This window comes from Stegodyphus dumicola, chromosome 2 (genome assembly GCF_044657685.1).
Source record: "Stegodyphus dumicola isolate Sdum_Otavi_A_Nest chromosome 2, ASM4465768v1".
Lineage (NCBI taxonomy): Eukaryota > Metazoa > Arthropoda > Arachnida > Araneae > Eresidae > Stegodyphus > Stegodyphus dumicola.
Window position 1 is genome coordinate 153,136,433 of NC_140769.1, and position 17,552 is coordinate 153,153,984.

Genomic DNA, 17,552 nt, shown 5'->3' on the forward strand with positions numbered 1-17,552 from the left:
TGCTGCTTATACGAAACATTTATTTCCTCGAATTTCATTAGAGATACATTTCTCATTCAATTAATTCAGTTCTCACTTCGCGGCAAGGCAAAAATACATAAAAACTCAAAATAGCTTCATTAAAAATTGGAGGATATAGAAAAACATAAAACACCAAATACAGCTAAAATAATAATAAAAAAAAAAAATGCAATTAAAATTAGAGTTCCTGCGCAAAAACAAGCAATTCAGTGAGCAGGGAAGACAGATTTTTCGGTGCACAAAACTAAAAGTTTCCTTTTGGTCCCAAGCGGCAAAAAGACGCTGAAGATGCAGAAAGACTTTCGGTATTTTGCTAAGTTTCAAATTTAAACAAATATGGCTGCTATGGTAAGAAAAGTTAAGCTTGGCCGCAATTAAACAGCTTTTAAATTGTCGATAATTCTTCAACTATTGCATACAGATTAATTAAAGAAATAAAAACCTTAACCAGAAGATAAGAACAACATAATTCAACCATTAAAAAAAAAAAAAAAAAAAAAAAAAAAAAAAAAAGCAACTTACCAACATATAAAAATAAAAATAATAGTATATATATACATATATATATATATATATACATACAAATAGAAAACATAATAATAGGCTAAATATTAAAATCAGTATAGTATATATTACTTTATTTTGAATATATATATATATATATATATATACACTTTTGGTGAGGGCGATTGAAACCAAAAGGGGAGATGCACAACTGCATGTTATAGCAGTCATATATGCAAAATTTCAACATTCTGAGGTTACTCGTTTTTGAGTTATGCGAGATACATACGAGATACCACAAAAAAAAAAAAAAAAAAAAAAAAAAAAAAAAAAAAAAAAGCAACTTACCAACATATAAAAATAAAAATAATAGTATATATATACATATATATATATATATATATACATACAAATAGAAAACATAATAATAGGCTAAATATTAAAATCAGTATAGTATATATTACTTTATTTTGAATATATATATATATATATATATATACACTTTTGGTGAGGGCGATTGAAACCAAAAGGGGAGATGCACAACTGCATGTTATAGCAGTCATATATGCAAAATTTCAACATTCTGAGGTTACTCGTTTTTGAGTTATGCGAGATACATACGAGATACCACAAAAAAAAAAAAAAAAAAAAAAAATCTTCTGAATTCATTTTAAATGCATTTCGCAATCCGTTTTGGTGAAAAGAGTCCTTTATTCTGTTCTTACGTACAGATGTTACGTAAAACCATCGTTAAATTGGATTCGATAACAGTCAAAATGGATATTTTCGTTAAAATACTCGTATGATGCCCGAAAAATTTCGCGATTACAATACAGTAGGTGATCGGTTAACGAACACAATCTGTTACAAGACTATGCTCGCTATCCGAAATTTTCGTTAACCGATCATCGAATTACCATAGTGTTTTTTTGTTAAATCGATTAATTCGTTGTGGAGACCCTAAAAATTAAATTAGGAAAAGGGATGTATAATTTTAGTGAGTTTATTAAAAAAATAATAGATACATATAGCCCTGCATATTAAACAGTCTTTTTCATTTTTTGTTTATGGGGCGTTAAAAACATGTCCATAGTCAATTGCTTTTCTCTGTTTTTCAGGATTTTTCGGAAGTGATTAATAGCATTGTCGTTGTAAAGATCCCCAACCCTACTGACCTCAGCTTGGTTTGGGTGCCATTCGAAGACCATTGCTCTGACATCCTCCCACTTCTTCAAAAGATCTTTAATGGCGGATGATCGGCAGTGGTCCTCTTTCGTCTTCCTCTTATTCAGAAGGAGACACATTTTGCTGTGTTTCTTGGTCTTCTTCATTCAACATTTTTTTGGAGTTCTTCTGTCGTCAGTTCATCTTTATGTTCCATCATGAGCTATTCTATGTCATCCTCGTTCACCTCCAATTCCAGATTTCTAGCAGTTGTAAAAATGTCATCCATAATTTCAGGGATGTCTTCATGATCACCTCCGTTTCCTTGAACGAAGAATGTACACAGCTTTCGCCAAGCAGAAATCAACTGTCGCTGCGTGACTTCTGACTACGACTTTTGAATGATACGAATAGCTTCAAGAATGTCAAATTTTTCTTTCCAAAACGTTTTTTGTCCAAAGTCATGGTTGAGTAGAATTGACATGCGTAAAAACAACGATGAATTCAAAACCGAAACTGATGGTCTTTGACTATAGATATTGTATCGGAAAATTTTTGTTTCAATATAGAACTTTGAAGGCAAGCAACATAATTCGAGAGAGATGAAAAACGATCTTTAATCTGTTGGGTTTGGCAACCCATATATATGTCAGTTAGTCGGAATAAAATGTCAGCATTTTTTGATTTAAAATGATTGAATTGTATTGTTCTTATCTTCCGGTTAAGGGTTTTATGCCTTTAGTTAACCTGCTTGCAATATTTGCAGAATTTATGAACAAAATAAAAGTTGTTTAAGTGCGACTAAGCCTAATTTTTTTTTTTTTTTTTTTTTTTACTATAGAAGTCATATTTGTTTACATTTGAAGCTTAGTAGAATAGTGGATTTATTCCCAATCTAGAGAAACTAAGCTTCGCAACAATAAAGATAACGACTTCTTTTATTATTGCGAATTAAATCATGCTTAATCCATTCTGGAATTATCATTTAAATCAATGTTCCCCCTACCCCCGTCCGCAGACCGGTACCGGTCCTTGGGTGAAATGGTATCGGCCTCCCATTTCATTGAAACTGAATTTAAATTCCTAGGTTTATACCCCAAATTAAAAACGTCTGTGTTTCATTAAAATGTTATTTATTTAAAAAAAGCGGCCCCGAAAGTAGTGACATAATTTTTTTTAATGTTTTAAAAACGTAAAAAAAAGAAAACCACCGCAACTATTTTTTCTTTCAATTAGTTTTAATTAAAAAACCAATCATCATAGCTGTAAATATCATAAATAAGACACGAAAGCGCGGCTCGAAATTTACTTTATATTTATTTTTTGGTGTAACTGTATTTTATTTTGAAGGCATATTTAAATAGAATTAAAATTAATAAATCAAAATAATCTAAAATATAAACCATCAACATACCCCCCCCCAGCGGGCCGCGGTAATATTATCAAACGTTCACTGGTCCGCGGTGTGGGAAACACTGATTTAAGTTATTAAATTATCCCATAGATTGACTCAAAATAGCGTCCACAAGAAATTAAACCAGTTTCTATGCCTTCGGTATCTTTTTGCCGAGTGAGACCAAAAAACTTTCAGTTTCGTGCACCGAAAAAAATCTGCCTTCTTGCCCGCTGGCCGAATTGCTTGTTTTTGCGTAGAAACTCTAATTTTAATTGTAAAAATTGTTCTTTAATTTTTTAATTGTTTTTGTTTTATATTTTTCAATTTTTAATAAAGGTATTTTGAGGTTTTATGTATTTTTGCTTTGTCGCGAAATGAGAACCGAATTAATTGAATGAGAAATCTATCTCTAATTAAATTCGAGAAAATAAGTTTATATGAATTGCTGGAAAAATGCATGTAATTTAATATTCCGTACAAGGTGTACACATTAAATTTTTTTAAAAAAGGGAAGAAATAAGTCGATTAATGCATCTATTGAAAAAACATTTGATGTGGGCAGCAAATGATTTCCCTGTACGATCTGCTAAATTACATACAATTTTTGCTGCACTTCATTTAAATTTATTTCTCCGAATTATTCTAACTTAATTAACCGATTCTTCCAGGCCTGTTGCAAATGATATCAAAAATTAAACATTTTTAAAATTAAATATTGTGGTCGATTTTTGACTCAAATTTCTTATAATTATATTTATTATATTTTTTAGTAACGAGTATAAAATTTTCCAAACTATAAGTATAGGAATAGGAAACTACATTAAAAGTTACATTTCATTATTTATACAAAATTTATTGTTTTTTAATTTGAAATTGCCAGAAAAAATATTTTTGTCATTTAAAACACTTCTGTAATTGGAAGTATATGACTGCGGCCAATGATTGCAATGATAAAGGGCTGGCCTACTGCAATAAAAAGGGATGAGCTCGAATTGATGTTAAAGCTGTCACCTATACAAAATTTCAACGTTCTACGGCTGATATTTTATGAGTTATGCGAAATACATACGTACGTACGTATAGGCGTCACGAAAAATTCCAATCCCTTTGCGATCCATTTAAAAAACTGTGCTTTATTCTGCCCGTACATACAGATGTCACACCAAAAAATCGTTCATATGGATTCGGAAACGGAGAAAATGAATATTTCCGTTGAAATATGATACCTGAAATTTTTCTTGGTTTCAATACTTCTTTTACTTAGCACAAAGAAGTAGAAAGAATACTTTATTCTCTCCTTACGTAGAGACGTACAGAAACGGTCAAGATGGATATTTCCGTTGAAATATGACACCCGAATATTTAGCGATTGCAATACTTCCTTCACCTCGTGCAAGGAAGTAAAAATATGCTATTATTTTGAATGAATGACACTTTCGTTAAGTAATACATTCTGTTACTCATTGGTATCCAACCGTTAGTACCTGTTCTTCCTACGCGGCCAGTCACCTTCGTGGACGACATCGACCATTGACCTTGTTAAGCCGCCTTAGAAAAAACACTTAATAGGGCTTACCAATGCCTTGGTTTTACACCACTGTGAATAAGCGGAAGTTATCTGAGTGTTTTTGTATTTAGCTGAAAGTTCTTTTCAAGACTTTCGTGTCCAATAGTCAAATGAGTTTCACGAAGTACGTGAAATAACTCAGCGTTGCGTCCGTGCCGTAATACTGTATAGCACTGACGCCTTCTTTAATAGGATAAATGAGTTTACTTTTGTTTTCCTCAAACATCACATCATAGCAATTCAGAATAAATGAGTTTACTTTCGCTTTTACAAAAATCCCATTGTAGCAATTCAGTAACTAATAGTCCCGTGAATCCTTCTTAGTAGTAGTCATTTTGGCTTTTTTATATCATTTATTACTTTTTGGTAAGTAATTTTGGTTATTCGAAACGAATCGGAAATGCTATATGCAATATTTGCTAAATGCAATATTTTGCTTTTAAGTTTGCCATTTGGCATTCTATAGAATGCTTAGGCAATTTGTGAAATGTTTAATTATTTCATACACTGCTGGTCAGTTTTCGGCATAGAGAAGCCGAATTTTATAATTTGACGGTAACATATTGAATAAATAATTGTATTTATATAAATTAGAATTTCGAGATTTCAAAACCACAAGAACCCTTCGGTGATTTGAGGATTACGTTTAGGGAAATTCACGAAAATATACGGGAAGAATGGGGATTAATTCTAACATTAATTTTTAGTATACTCTACGAAAAAATATTTCATTATTACATCATTTATTCGCTTACAAATTGAATTGAAAAATATCAGCATATAACAATTTAAAAAATCTTACGGATCTTATGTCAGCTTAAAGAGATCTGTCTTTGGGTTTGTGCAAGTTATACCAGACAGCCACTTATTGCCTAGAAAAAGAACAATCTTGTGTTGGTCTCAACTATACTTCTATGAAAAAGCGTTAAACTTCCAGTTCTGCTATATGCATGAACTACTTATAAGTGCTTTCATGTCAGATAAAGTTTCCGAGGAACATAACAAGCACTCGGTTGATGCTCTCAATGCCCGACTAAAACCAAGTAGGTTAAAGTCACAAAACGCTAGTAGTTAACCCCGGTTTGATTCCCAGTAATGTAACAGGCTGTCAGCATGGATTTTTTTAGGCTTTTGCATAATGCAATTGCAAGGAAATTTCCCTCAGAATGACGTTTGCGAAACCAGTCCTTAGGCAAATAACTTTCGCCTCTCTTTTGTCAAAAAATATTTTCTGGGGGGTTTTCTCTGCATTTATGTCTTAAGCGAAATCATATACAGTGGTTTTGCATCTTAAAAGCGGTTACAGACTAACGCAATTCAAAAATGATAACTGCATTATGGGCAAGCAGTTTTATACCTATAACTACATTTGTGAAATATAGTGAAGGCTTTTTCAAAGCATTAAAATAATCCATCAGACAATAATCATGGATACGTTTGTTTGATCTGCGATTTATAAAGTTAGATGTTCTACATCTGGTAAATGGTCCAACAGTTTACAGCAATTCCATACACTTGAAACAAAATTTTGCATTATATTTCTTTTAATGGCCAGACACTTGTCAACTAATCCGGGAGTGATGGCTGAATTCTTCGTCAATCTGGTAACCTCATCACCAAAAACATTGTGAAGGCATTTGAACTTTCACATAAAACCGTGAAAGAGTATAGTTTTGTATGAAAGCGAATATTATCTTTGAAATTTGTGGGCCGATCCCGCAAGTAGTGCCATAGCATGCCAACCCATATCATAGCCGGAATAGATTCCTAACCACAAGCCTATTAACAATAATTAGTTTAATATCTTGACGTCCATAGGACATCGTATCAAATATTAGGCTTATAAGAACCATGGAGGTAGGAAGTAAGAGGAGAGGCTTTAACTGGCTTTCCTCCTGCACTGCTTTAGAGCAGTGGCGATCTCCTCGTGGAGACCCAAACATTCAGTGACTTGCCGTTAAGGGGGGGATCAATTGGGTTTTGACATGATCGGATGTAAATATTTTGTAATTACGTCGTAAATGTACGTATAAATGTATATATTTGCTTTTCCTACAATAGTTCAGAATCCTAAATATGTGAAAAGAGTATATTTTTAAATAACATTTCATTCTGAACAGAATTAAATATTATACTTTTCCCAAAACAGTTTAATTTGACTGAAATAATTTCACAAGATTTCGTTAATTACATTAGAAAAAAACTTTAAGATAAATTCGATTTTATTTTGGTTAAGGATTACAAAAATTAGGATCAAAGTTTATTATATTATTAATATTAAAATTACGCATTATTTCTCTTCTATTTATAGAGCTTTTTCCTGAAATATTTTCTCAAATATGAGATGATTTTTTAGCTTCCGAGGCATATTTTAAATCAAAAATCAGAGTCAATTTTTAATTCATGCTCTGTTCAGTTCATTTCAAATTAAAATACCTTTTATTTTAATAGTGAAATACGCTAATTTGTTGCTACTATTTTCTATGTACTTAAACTTTCTATGAATATTTCTGAAAGGGAAGAAAAAAAAAGGATTAAAAAAAAATATTATTTGAAACTTGTAACTGAGTTATTATAAAATGTAAGGAAATAATAATAATTCTTTTAATACTTTTTTTTTTACACTCAGTTTCAACAACACATATTCTAAAAATTCTTCTTTACTATTCTTCCTTAAGTACGCATCCCATAGAATATGCTTTACAACACCTTTTAATAGTTTGCATTCCAGTATGAACAGTTCTTGCTTAAATAGTTTTATAAACGTATTTGTCAACAGAATTTAAATTTATGTTTACAATTCAATGTGAAGATTGTTATATATTTAAATAATATTTCTAATCATTATAAATTTAGATGTATTTAATAACAAGATTTCTTCGCAGTAACTTTCAAAGGAGTTTAAGAATGAGTTAATTCTTCATTTACAGATACATTTATAAATAATTGAACAAATATATACGTATTTTGTTAAAGACAAATACATGCTTTTTGCAAGGATACGCATAAATGCCCATATATATTTAATATTTTTCATTTTCAGAGTACGCAAATCTTTAATTTGTATGCATTGGCTATATTTTTCGAGTAAAGTGATTTACAATATTTTAGCATATACCAGAATTTTAATACCCACTCAAAGGTCAATTTTGCTTCAAAATTCGTCCACGATGGCATGTCTTCCTTTAGGCAGACAGCCCTTGCATGCCTTACACTGTTTTATAAAAGCTTAACCTGACCTATGTGCCTAATTACAAATATTTTAACATGCATAATTTTATACTTACATAATTTTAATAATAATATAATTTTATACTTACATTTAGCCATCACACGTTTTTATCCATTTACACGTTTACACATTTTAGGCTACATTCATTATCAAATTCTTTCTAGTAAATATATTCTGGTAGATGGCAAAGCATTCAATACCTCTCTTAGCGATTTTACCCAGTTTAATAGTTCTCTGCTAATGTCATAAATAATAACTATCCATTTCACATGAACTTCTAATTTCCGGGTAGAACAAACTTGCGTGGGAAACTTTTAGCAATCTGGAATCAATAAGAGGACCATTCACGATCGGAACCCCTTCGTCAAGATACACGAATATTTTCACTTCCGTCAATCACCCTATTTGCGAATTCTTAATAAATTGTCTGGATGATGTGGCACGTTTATAAGGTCATATTATCTTGACCACACATGGTACTTCCGCCGAACGGGCAAATGTTTCTGTCTTCTATTCCCCACATTTGTGTCAAACCTGTATATAATTTTACACAAATGTGTGGTTACAAATGAAGAAAACGTTAAAACTTTTTAGCGTATCTGTCTATATATTTATTAATTTTGACGACGATTACGGGATTTAGTGGTAATTTCATTTTTACTGCACCGAAAGTGTAAACTCAAAGTGATTACTTTTCAGTTATATAAAAATAAAGAGTTTAAAATGAGCGACTATTAAGCCTTTCTTCTAAAAATTTAAAAAAAAAGTACATGCTACAATATTAGGAGGACAAAAAATGTATTTTATTTAAAACATAATTTTTGGAATATAAAATATAATATTTGGAATATAAAATATAATATTTGGAATATAAAATATAATATTTGGAATATAAAATATAATATTTGGAATATAAAATAAAAGTAGCGAATGCTCTAGCAAAGGCATCGAAAAAACTATACAAATTTTCACGCTTATATCACTTAGTTACAAGGAAATTGAGCTTTAAAAATGTGTTATATTTTTGCGATATTTTGACATTTTAAAGGTACCTTAAGGTATTTTTCATTCTTTACGCATAGCATAAACATTTTGCTAAAATCTATACGTTTTGTAGTCCAGTAGCTTTGAATTTTATAAAACAAATTTATAATCAAAATCATTGTTGCAAGTTATCGAAAAACAACCAAGCTGTAATTTTTTCGTAGTTGCTATTGCCCATACAACAATGAATGTTTCTTTCATATGGAAATGTACCTGATTTTCGATAGGTGTGGAATGTCGTGTGTGGAAATACTGTCAAAGAACTTTCAAGGAAAACCTCTGGAGATCAAAGCTTGGAAACCCTGCTTCAGTCGTAGTGCGGAGTTGGACCCTCCTTGTATACCTTCATGATAAGAACAAATACTAGGAGCGGAATTACACCCACAAATAAGTAAGGGGAAAGAGGATGACTAAACTTAACTTTTTAGATTAAGTTGGGTTAGTTGAATACGACAATGCACACAAGGGTTGTCTGCCTGGGAACCGGTATTCCTTCTTGAAGGAAACGTTCTCTGAGCAACGTTACAAATGGCGGAAACCGCGAAACCAGTGATGCAGCCAGCCGGTTATTCTGGGATCGAAATACCAGTATTCTGTAGTCTGAACCTTTCGGCTTCTGGTAAGAATCATAATCTTCCAGACTACTTCTTAGAAACTCCGTAACTTTTCTAACAAGGCTACGTAGCGACTCGCTTATCAAACTATTCGGAAAGTAGTATAAGGATCTTTACTAGCCAAAATTCAAGTGGCTAAAAGTTCACTAAAAGGATTCTGTAACCGATATTATCATAGGTTATTAAAAATCTGTGTGTCACGCCCTTTTTCTCTAAGTATAAAAGCCCACCAGCGGCTGAGCGGTAAATTGGCTGAATACTAGTAGTTCGGTCCAAGGCTCGAATCCCGCGAACGGGCTAGCTGCATGGGCGTTTTCGTGATTTTCCCCTATATGTAACTTGTATACGAGCTAGTTTCCTTTAGAAAGTCCTCCACGAGGACATCCCTCCCCTTAGGCAGATAGCTCTCGAGGCTTTGTCGTAATCATAAAAGAAAAAAAAATAAAATAAAAAATAAAATAAAAAATAAAAAAAACTAGTTAGATAAAATATTTTATTAACTTCATTCCTAGGTAAATAATGCCATATGATAATCCGCATATTTTCACCCGATTTGAATCATGCTATATGAGTTTTGCCTGTATAGAAATGATGCTTACTCAGAGACTTTTTTTTAAAACTCAAAGTGGATGCCACTGCCAAGGGTGGCTAGTATTTCTGGAGAGGACATTTTATTCATAGGTTTAAGCTTAGAAGCTGGCTAACAACGCAGGTGAAAAAAAATGATGCATTTTAGATTCGCGTATACTAAAGAAATAGATAAAAGGCTTTGCTGTTCACAGTTATAAATCATTTTAAATGATCAGGGTGATTCTGTGCTAATGGTTGAAAGTCATAGCTGAAAACCTTCAACAACAAAAATCGATTTGTTTGTATTTGTTCCCTAGAAGACAAAAATATTTATTTTTCTAAATTGTTTCACAAGAAAATAGTAAAGATAAATTAAACTTAAATAATTCTCTTGCGCCATTGCTGCAAGGAATGGAATTTGAATTTAAGAAATATTCTCTATTCGTATAAAGCTAAAATTAAATGAAATTTTAATTTCAAAATAAATAAATAAATAAATAAAAATAAAAATAATTATTATTGCTGCGAACTAAGTTACTAAAATAACTGCAACGGTTTAACCCAAAGAACAATTAAGTTTCGCAAAAAATGAAAGAAAATTTGCTCTAAATGTGGTGGTTTATCGAAGATTGTTTTAGAAATGTTAGAAAATAATGCAGGTAAAGTCATCAGTCAGGTAATCCGAAACGGCCCGAATCACTGAGCGTTGACACCAGACAGCATTGATCAACAGACGTGTTACAATTCTCCAGGATAATATCAAATCACAAACTGTAAGAATGGAGTCTCCAAAAGGTTAATACTGAGGAATATTTTCGTTTTCTTACAAATGTCTTCCATTTATTACCTATTGGATTTCTACAGCATTTACTTATTGGGAGAAACTTCCACGGCAAACGGGAAGTTGAAAACATAATAAAGAAATTTTTTGGGTTGAAAACCAAAAGAATTCTTTCAAAAGGAAACTGAAAAGTTGCCTTAAATTTGGGCAGGAGGCAGGCATAGAAAATAATGGACATTATATCAATCATAAAATCATAAAAAGCTATTTTTTTCCTATTTGGAATTATCTGTTTCAATTCTGTATTACTTTGTGATCAGTCTGATAGTCTGAGATCTTTGCATTAAAGATTCGTTAGAAAAACGAAGGAAGGAAACAAGGTTGTAAACTAGAACTATCTAAACTTTACAGGCGACTTCGCGATCTACCGGTGTGCAAAACATACATAAAGAAATAACAGCTAACGACTAAAATAATAATAACGACTAAAATGTATGTTGCGATTGACTGAGAAACGGGTTGATCATTTCGTTTATAAGTTAGAATTTCTTACCAAAGAAAATCTTAAAACATTAGCTGGGACTGTATTGAGAAAAAGGTTAACTAAAAATATTCACTCTTAACGCGAGTTGTAACAACCTATTTTAAGACTTTTAAAGTGTACCGCTATTTTAAACCTTTGCTTAATTTAAAGGTATATTTATTTAATTAATTTCATTTTAGCTGTGTGTAAATAAGTAGCTTTCTGAAATACTTATTTCTGATATCTTTTCATTGTGATTCTTCCTAGAAACAGAAAACCACCATTCGTCAGCTGAATGATTCATCGCCAAATTCGTATAGAACGAAAAAAAGGAGTTTACTCCTTCGCGATATTAACATAACAAGCTGCAGTTTTGTTATTGAAGAAAATCCCACGCCTTTACTTGCAAGACCGAACTCTGCCCACTTCCAAAGAATAAATAAAAAATAGATAAAGCAAGACCACACCGAAACAGAAATTTTGCATCCTTAAAAACAATTGGGTCACACAATCGTCTGCGGATGTCAGCAACGGGCGCATGCGTGAAAAACTTTTTCGTTTGGCGGTAGTCCAAAATGAACTCACTCGCCGGTCGTCCGTTCCCATCACTTGTTAACTCGGACCGGCATCTGACATGTCGAGTGTGTCAGACAGCAGAGGAAATCTCAGCATCAAAAATCGCTCAGTTTCTGTGATTTATATCTAAAACGTGGCAACATATTTATTAATTAATTAAAAGACCAGTAAGTTTTTTATTTACTACGAAAAACTTATTCTTTTTTACTTTGTTTGTTTTATGCTAGTTGTCGCTTTTTTTTTAAAACTAATTCTATTTTAAATATTATAATGTTTGAATGTTTTGAATTAATTGTCCATGTTTTGACAGCTTTAGAATTTTATACATTTTAAAAAAGAAATTACTATACATATTTTAAAAAATAAGCTGCCTGAAAAATGTGTACATAGCTCTTAATGGAATTGTTTATATAGCTTTTAATGGAATTCCATAACGTGTGGGAGGAGGGCTTTTCATATCAAAATTGAATTCACTGGCATTTATCAATTTTTAGAATGATTTTTTTAAATAGTATATTTTCGTTATGTTAATCACATTGAAAGAAATTATTGAAAAATTATTGCATGATATCAAAATTATTGCTGTAGTAACGTAACCAGCTAGCATAAAATTTATGGAAGGAAGTGTTTTTGATGAGAGCGAATAGCTTCCTAATCCAAATAGTTACTGAAAATGTTTTCGTCATTACACGTGATTTTGTTGCGCTCGAAGACTAGATGCATCTACTTTCTTATGACTGTTGAATACAGTGCTGAATGATTGCCCTGAAAAAGGAAGTATCAGAATGTGTTTTGCAATATATTTGAATTATAAATAACCGCTTCTAAGAACAGATTTTCTTGAAAATTTTCACACATACCTATTTGTGATGATTTCCACAAGATTTTTTTTTTCAAATTATTTATAGGTTTTTTATAATTATCGCAAAGGGACAATTTTCCTTAAGAGGCTATTAATTTCTTGTTGGCGTTTTACTTTTCAAATTATTCCCACGAAATATTAGAGCCCTGCATTGTATTTAAAGAAATAGAATAACGAAGAATCTGCATAAATGCACCTACTTTCTTTTTACGTTGTACGTATGTTTCTCGCATTGTGAAAAAAGCAACAGTACCTAGAGACATTCAATTTTGAATAACGTAGCCCTTCACTTGAATATGGACACGTGGAAGCCCAAATTTGGAATTTGGTATTTGTTTTATTATCTATTTCTAACGAATTTTTGATTAACAAACTCAACGATTTGAAAGCGAACAATGGCAACACTGTACGAAAAAAAGTTTTTTCTCCAGCTCGTGCGACTGTGTATCGTAAATTCTAAAAGATATGCTGTTTTTAAATATTTTGTAGTTTAAGTGCGAAGAACATAATATTTAATAAATAAAAGTAGCACACAAAATGGTAAAAAAAAGCGCCTTTGGACGCAATATAAAATTTGAAAGCTTTCAGATTTTTTCTCTGTATTTAGAAATGATAGTCAAATGATACTCATTGCAGAATTTTGATCTGCGCATCAATGGGTATATCGAAAAATAATCTGCCAGTAAAAGAGTTTCGAAATGTGCAATGCTATTGATATTTTTTAATGTATAATTGTATAATTTTTTTACTTTTCATGTTCCTGTTAACAATGAAGAATTTCTTATTTAAAATTCCTATTTAAAGGAATTCTAAATGTCTTAATCCAGATTGGAAAGAATAACTTTTCTACGTATGCAAGGAGCGATTTTCTTTATTTTACAAAAAGCGTAAAGTTTTTTAAGTTACACGGTTTTAGTTAAAGGTATTAAAAATGCAAAAGTGATTTTTTAGCTATCATAATATGCTTGGTCATACGTGATAAAAGTAAAATCGAGCGTCTTTTTAATACTCAGTTCACTAATAAAATTGCAGAGAACAAACAGTAGAAATGCTGTTTATTTTTTAATAGTAGAAATGACATGTAAATAATTAAGTGCAATTTGTTCAAATTTCTCTTCGAAAATTGTTTTTAGTTTTGAGCTATCAAAATTAGCTGCTACTTGAATAACAATGACAGAGAATCAATATTGGTCATCAGGATACAATAGGTATTTAGCATTTAAAATATGCTTTTACCTATGTCTGAAGGTTTTGCCCGAGGGCGCTGGCGTTATTTAAATGTTGAAGAACACAAGAGTGCTCACGTCGAAAATGCGAATCCATGGACGAGTGCCGTCACTAGCTACTGAAAGAGTCGTTTCAGCTGTAGTAAGGGAAATTTAAAGATTGAGAAACAATTAAAAATTTGCCATTTTCATTTGTGATGAATGACTCTTGGTCTTTTGTCAGTATGTTCAATAGTTGGGTTATAGTTTACAAGTTCTCTTATATGGGGGTATTCTGAATTTTGCATTTTCTGGAAAAAGTTATGGCAAATAGAAAGTATTTTGTTATGTACGGAATTGATTTTTCAAAATCATCCATAGTAATTTATTTTGAAAAACTTCTAATTTTTTATGATGGGTTTTAGCAACTCTGCTCCAAGCAGGAATACCGGATTGTAAAATGATTCGAATCATAGTATGATATAGCATACGTTTAGTTCTTATGTGGAGTTTCGAGTTTCTTCGTAGGAGAGGATAAAGAGCAGTAACCTCTGCATTAGCTTTTCGTAATGCATTCATAGTTTGTTCTTTAAACAATAGTTGTTCGTCAAAGAGCACACCTAGATATTTAATGGAGCTGTTGACTGGTATTTTCACACTATTAATTTTAATATCAATGTCAACAGGAGTATTTTTTAATATCTTCTAAAAATAGTGACGTTACACTTATTTGGGTTTAATTTAATTCTCTAGATATTGAAACAATGATCAGTGATGTTAACTGCGAATTTTAGTTTGTCAATAGCGGAATCAATATTCGAAAACCAAAGTAATTTTGAATCACTACTCGTTGCCATTCAGCGTGAAAGAAATATAAATATAAATAACTACTTGTTGGCATTCAGCATGAAGAAATATAAATATAAACGAAACGTGAAAATTAATTTTACGAAATAATGAAACACATGCAAAAATATAAAATACTTCAAATAAAAATTAATTATTACTCATGCAATAACAGGGCCACTACATATGTCTGCATCTGTGTATGGATGTGTGTGTGTTCATGTATGCACGTATATACTCGTATGTAAGCACCAATGTATGTTGTGTATATTATATTTACACATACATACACACGTGCATATATTCATACATTTCTAAATCTGATCCCGATAACGGATCAATACCAATTCAATTAATGTTGCAAATAAATTGAATTGCAGGAGTCAGAAGTTTCTTTTAAGAATTTTTGACGTGTTTGAATTTCTTAACTTCAATGTTGTTGTAGAAAACTATGAATATTTACTGCACTTGTGTTTACGTATTTGTTTTTATGAACTCGTAAATTTTTCAGCTGTTTTCGTAATTCATGAAATATTCATTATTCAGTCAATCCATCTCTACTATCTCTTACATGCAGGAAATGAAATAAGTGTGTTGACTGACTGGCTGATACGCTTCGCGATAGTTACAGCCGAAGTCGAATTCTGCAACACTTATTAAAAAGGATTTCAAGGTCTTCTCATTTAAACAGCAGAAAAATCTCCGTAGAATACTAACATTTCTTAGTGATATTTATGATGATGGCTTTGTTTGCCAGACGAAGCTAATTAATTTCGGTTCTTTGAATTGAAAACCGCAAAAACTGTTGTTTCAAGAAGCGAATAAAGAATGACGCATTGATTTCTGTTTATAAATAAAAGTAAATTTTAATCCAGCTGCAAAATGCTTTAGCAAAAGATTTTAAGCATAAATAGGGAAAACCTATATAATCGTAATTATTTAGAACGATTAGAGCTGTTTACAATATTTTCGCGGGTTCTTTTGCTTGTTCTTAAATAATTACGATTGTTTTATATGAAATCCTCTTCAGAAACACAATTACAGTGATAAATCGATTATCCAACATTGTTTTAGCCTTGAATATATATTATTCATCACACATCGAGGAAGTATGATAAACAGAATAATCCATCAAACAGCAAATAAATAAAAGGGGAAAACAATGTTGAATTACAATAAGCCATTGTGCAAGAAAATGCTTTTTCACAGCATTTGAAATAAGACTAAAATGCTGTTTTAAATACTAATATAGTACTTATTGTTAAATAAAATAAAAAAGAAATAATAATTGTTAAATAAAAAAAAAGCTTTCCGCTAAAATTTTCCTTGAAAGTTTTATTAAATACATTATTTGGTAACATTACACATTGTATTCAATTATTTTATTTTTAATGTGATTTTTGAGTTCCATAGTATTCTGAAATAAAGAATTATCTAGCAGTATACAACTGCATACTGCATTTCTTAAGAATACATTTAAATTGTACTTAAATAGTAAGCAAACCATTGAATTATAAAGTGAATAACTTACATTTCTAATGTTGGTGTTGTACAATGTTCTACACCAAATAGAATTTCGATTGTCCTAGCTGGTAAAAGCTATTTATATTGCCTGTTTGTTCTTCGCCGCGATGTCGATCTCGAGAAAGATGAATGATAGAACTTGTATTGTTATGCATTTTTTAAGTAGATAATTGTCGAGTACTTTGTTATAGTAATAAACCTGTCTACTCCCTTATGATTTTACAGTATTATAATGCATTCACTAACTTGCCAAAGTATGCCAAAATGAACAAGATCGCTTATTCATTTTTTCTTAGCGAGTTAAAATTAGGCGTTATTTAGGGACTTTAAATTTGTTTCGTTGATTTAAATAATGTAACACTTTACAGTTCTTATTTTTAAAGAAGCTAATCAGATAAATAAATAGCAAAATTTCTGTTGTATTTTAATGTTGGAATAGTATATGAACATTAATTGAAACTTAGATGGGTACTTGTACAGGACGATTGTATAGGAATTATAACTTGCTGAACAGTTTATTTTAGTAGAGGAAAATGTAAAAAGAAAACAAAAATATTTTTTAAAGTTGAAATGAAAGTGAAATAAGTATTTAGGTGAATGAAACAAAATCTGGTACTTTTCTGTTAACAGCTGACAGTGGCCAAATATGGTAACCTATTTATATTGCGTCATGAATAGTTGTGCAATGTTTAATGTGTGCAATGCCAAAGACAATGCTCGATGCTGAATTAAGAGCCATTCTTTTATGTATTTTTTATGTATTATTTTATCTTTTATTCTTTTATGTATGAAGAAGAGATCCCTGTGTACACAAATTGTACATATTATACAAATTTGACATTGCGCATTTTAAACACTATATATATATTATATCGGGTTCTCAAGCGGGGGGGGATTTCATATTTCAAGGAGGGAATGCAGTTAAACATTCTGCTTCCTGCTATGTCATTAACTAAATATATATGTATGTTTCGAATTTGGGAAACAGGGATGAAGCCAAACAGTCTGAGACGCCTGCATTACATTATATGAAGTATTACTGTTATTACAAGTTCATTTTTTCTATTGACCTACCAGCGGCCGAACAGTAAACCAAGTAATATTTTCCATGAAGCTTTCGGTA

At 31.2% G+C, this 17,552-nt stretch overlaps 1 protein-coding gene and 1 pseudogene across 8 annotated transcripts in view; one reads left to right on the forward strand and one right to left on the reverse strand.

Annotated features, from left to right (window-relative positions):
- LOC118195618 (techylectin-5A-like) overlaps positions 1–17,552 on the forward strand; it is a 234,275-nt gene that overhangs the window by 90,390 nt on the left and 126,333 nt on the right. For 4 of the 8 annotated variants that reach the window (XM_085811293.1, XM_085811294.1, XM_085811292.1 and 1 more), the window contains exon 1: positions 11,985–12,159. The exons of 2 other annotated variants lie outside the window; for them this stretch is intronic. Coding sequence is in view for 1 of the 6 variants with exons in the window: in XM_085811298.1 (XP_085667424.1) it covers positions 1,644–1,663 (20 nt within the window). In the remaining 5 variants the exon portion in view is untranslated. Of the gene's footprint in view, positions 1–1,643; positions 2,504–11,984; positions 12,160–17,552 lie in introns of those variants that run through there. 2 more of the 8 variants (XM_085811298.1, XM_085811291.1) reach the window with 2 other exon arrangements.
- LOC118190187 (U2 spliceosomal RNA) lies at positions 6,353–6,517 on the reverse strand (annotated as a pseudogene).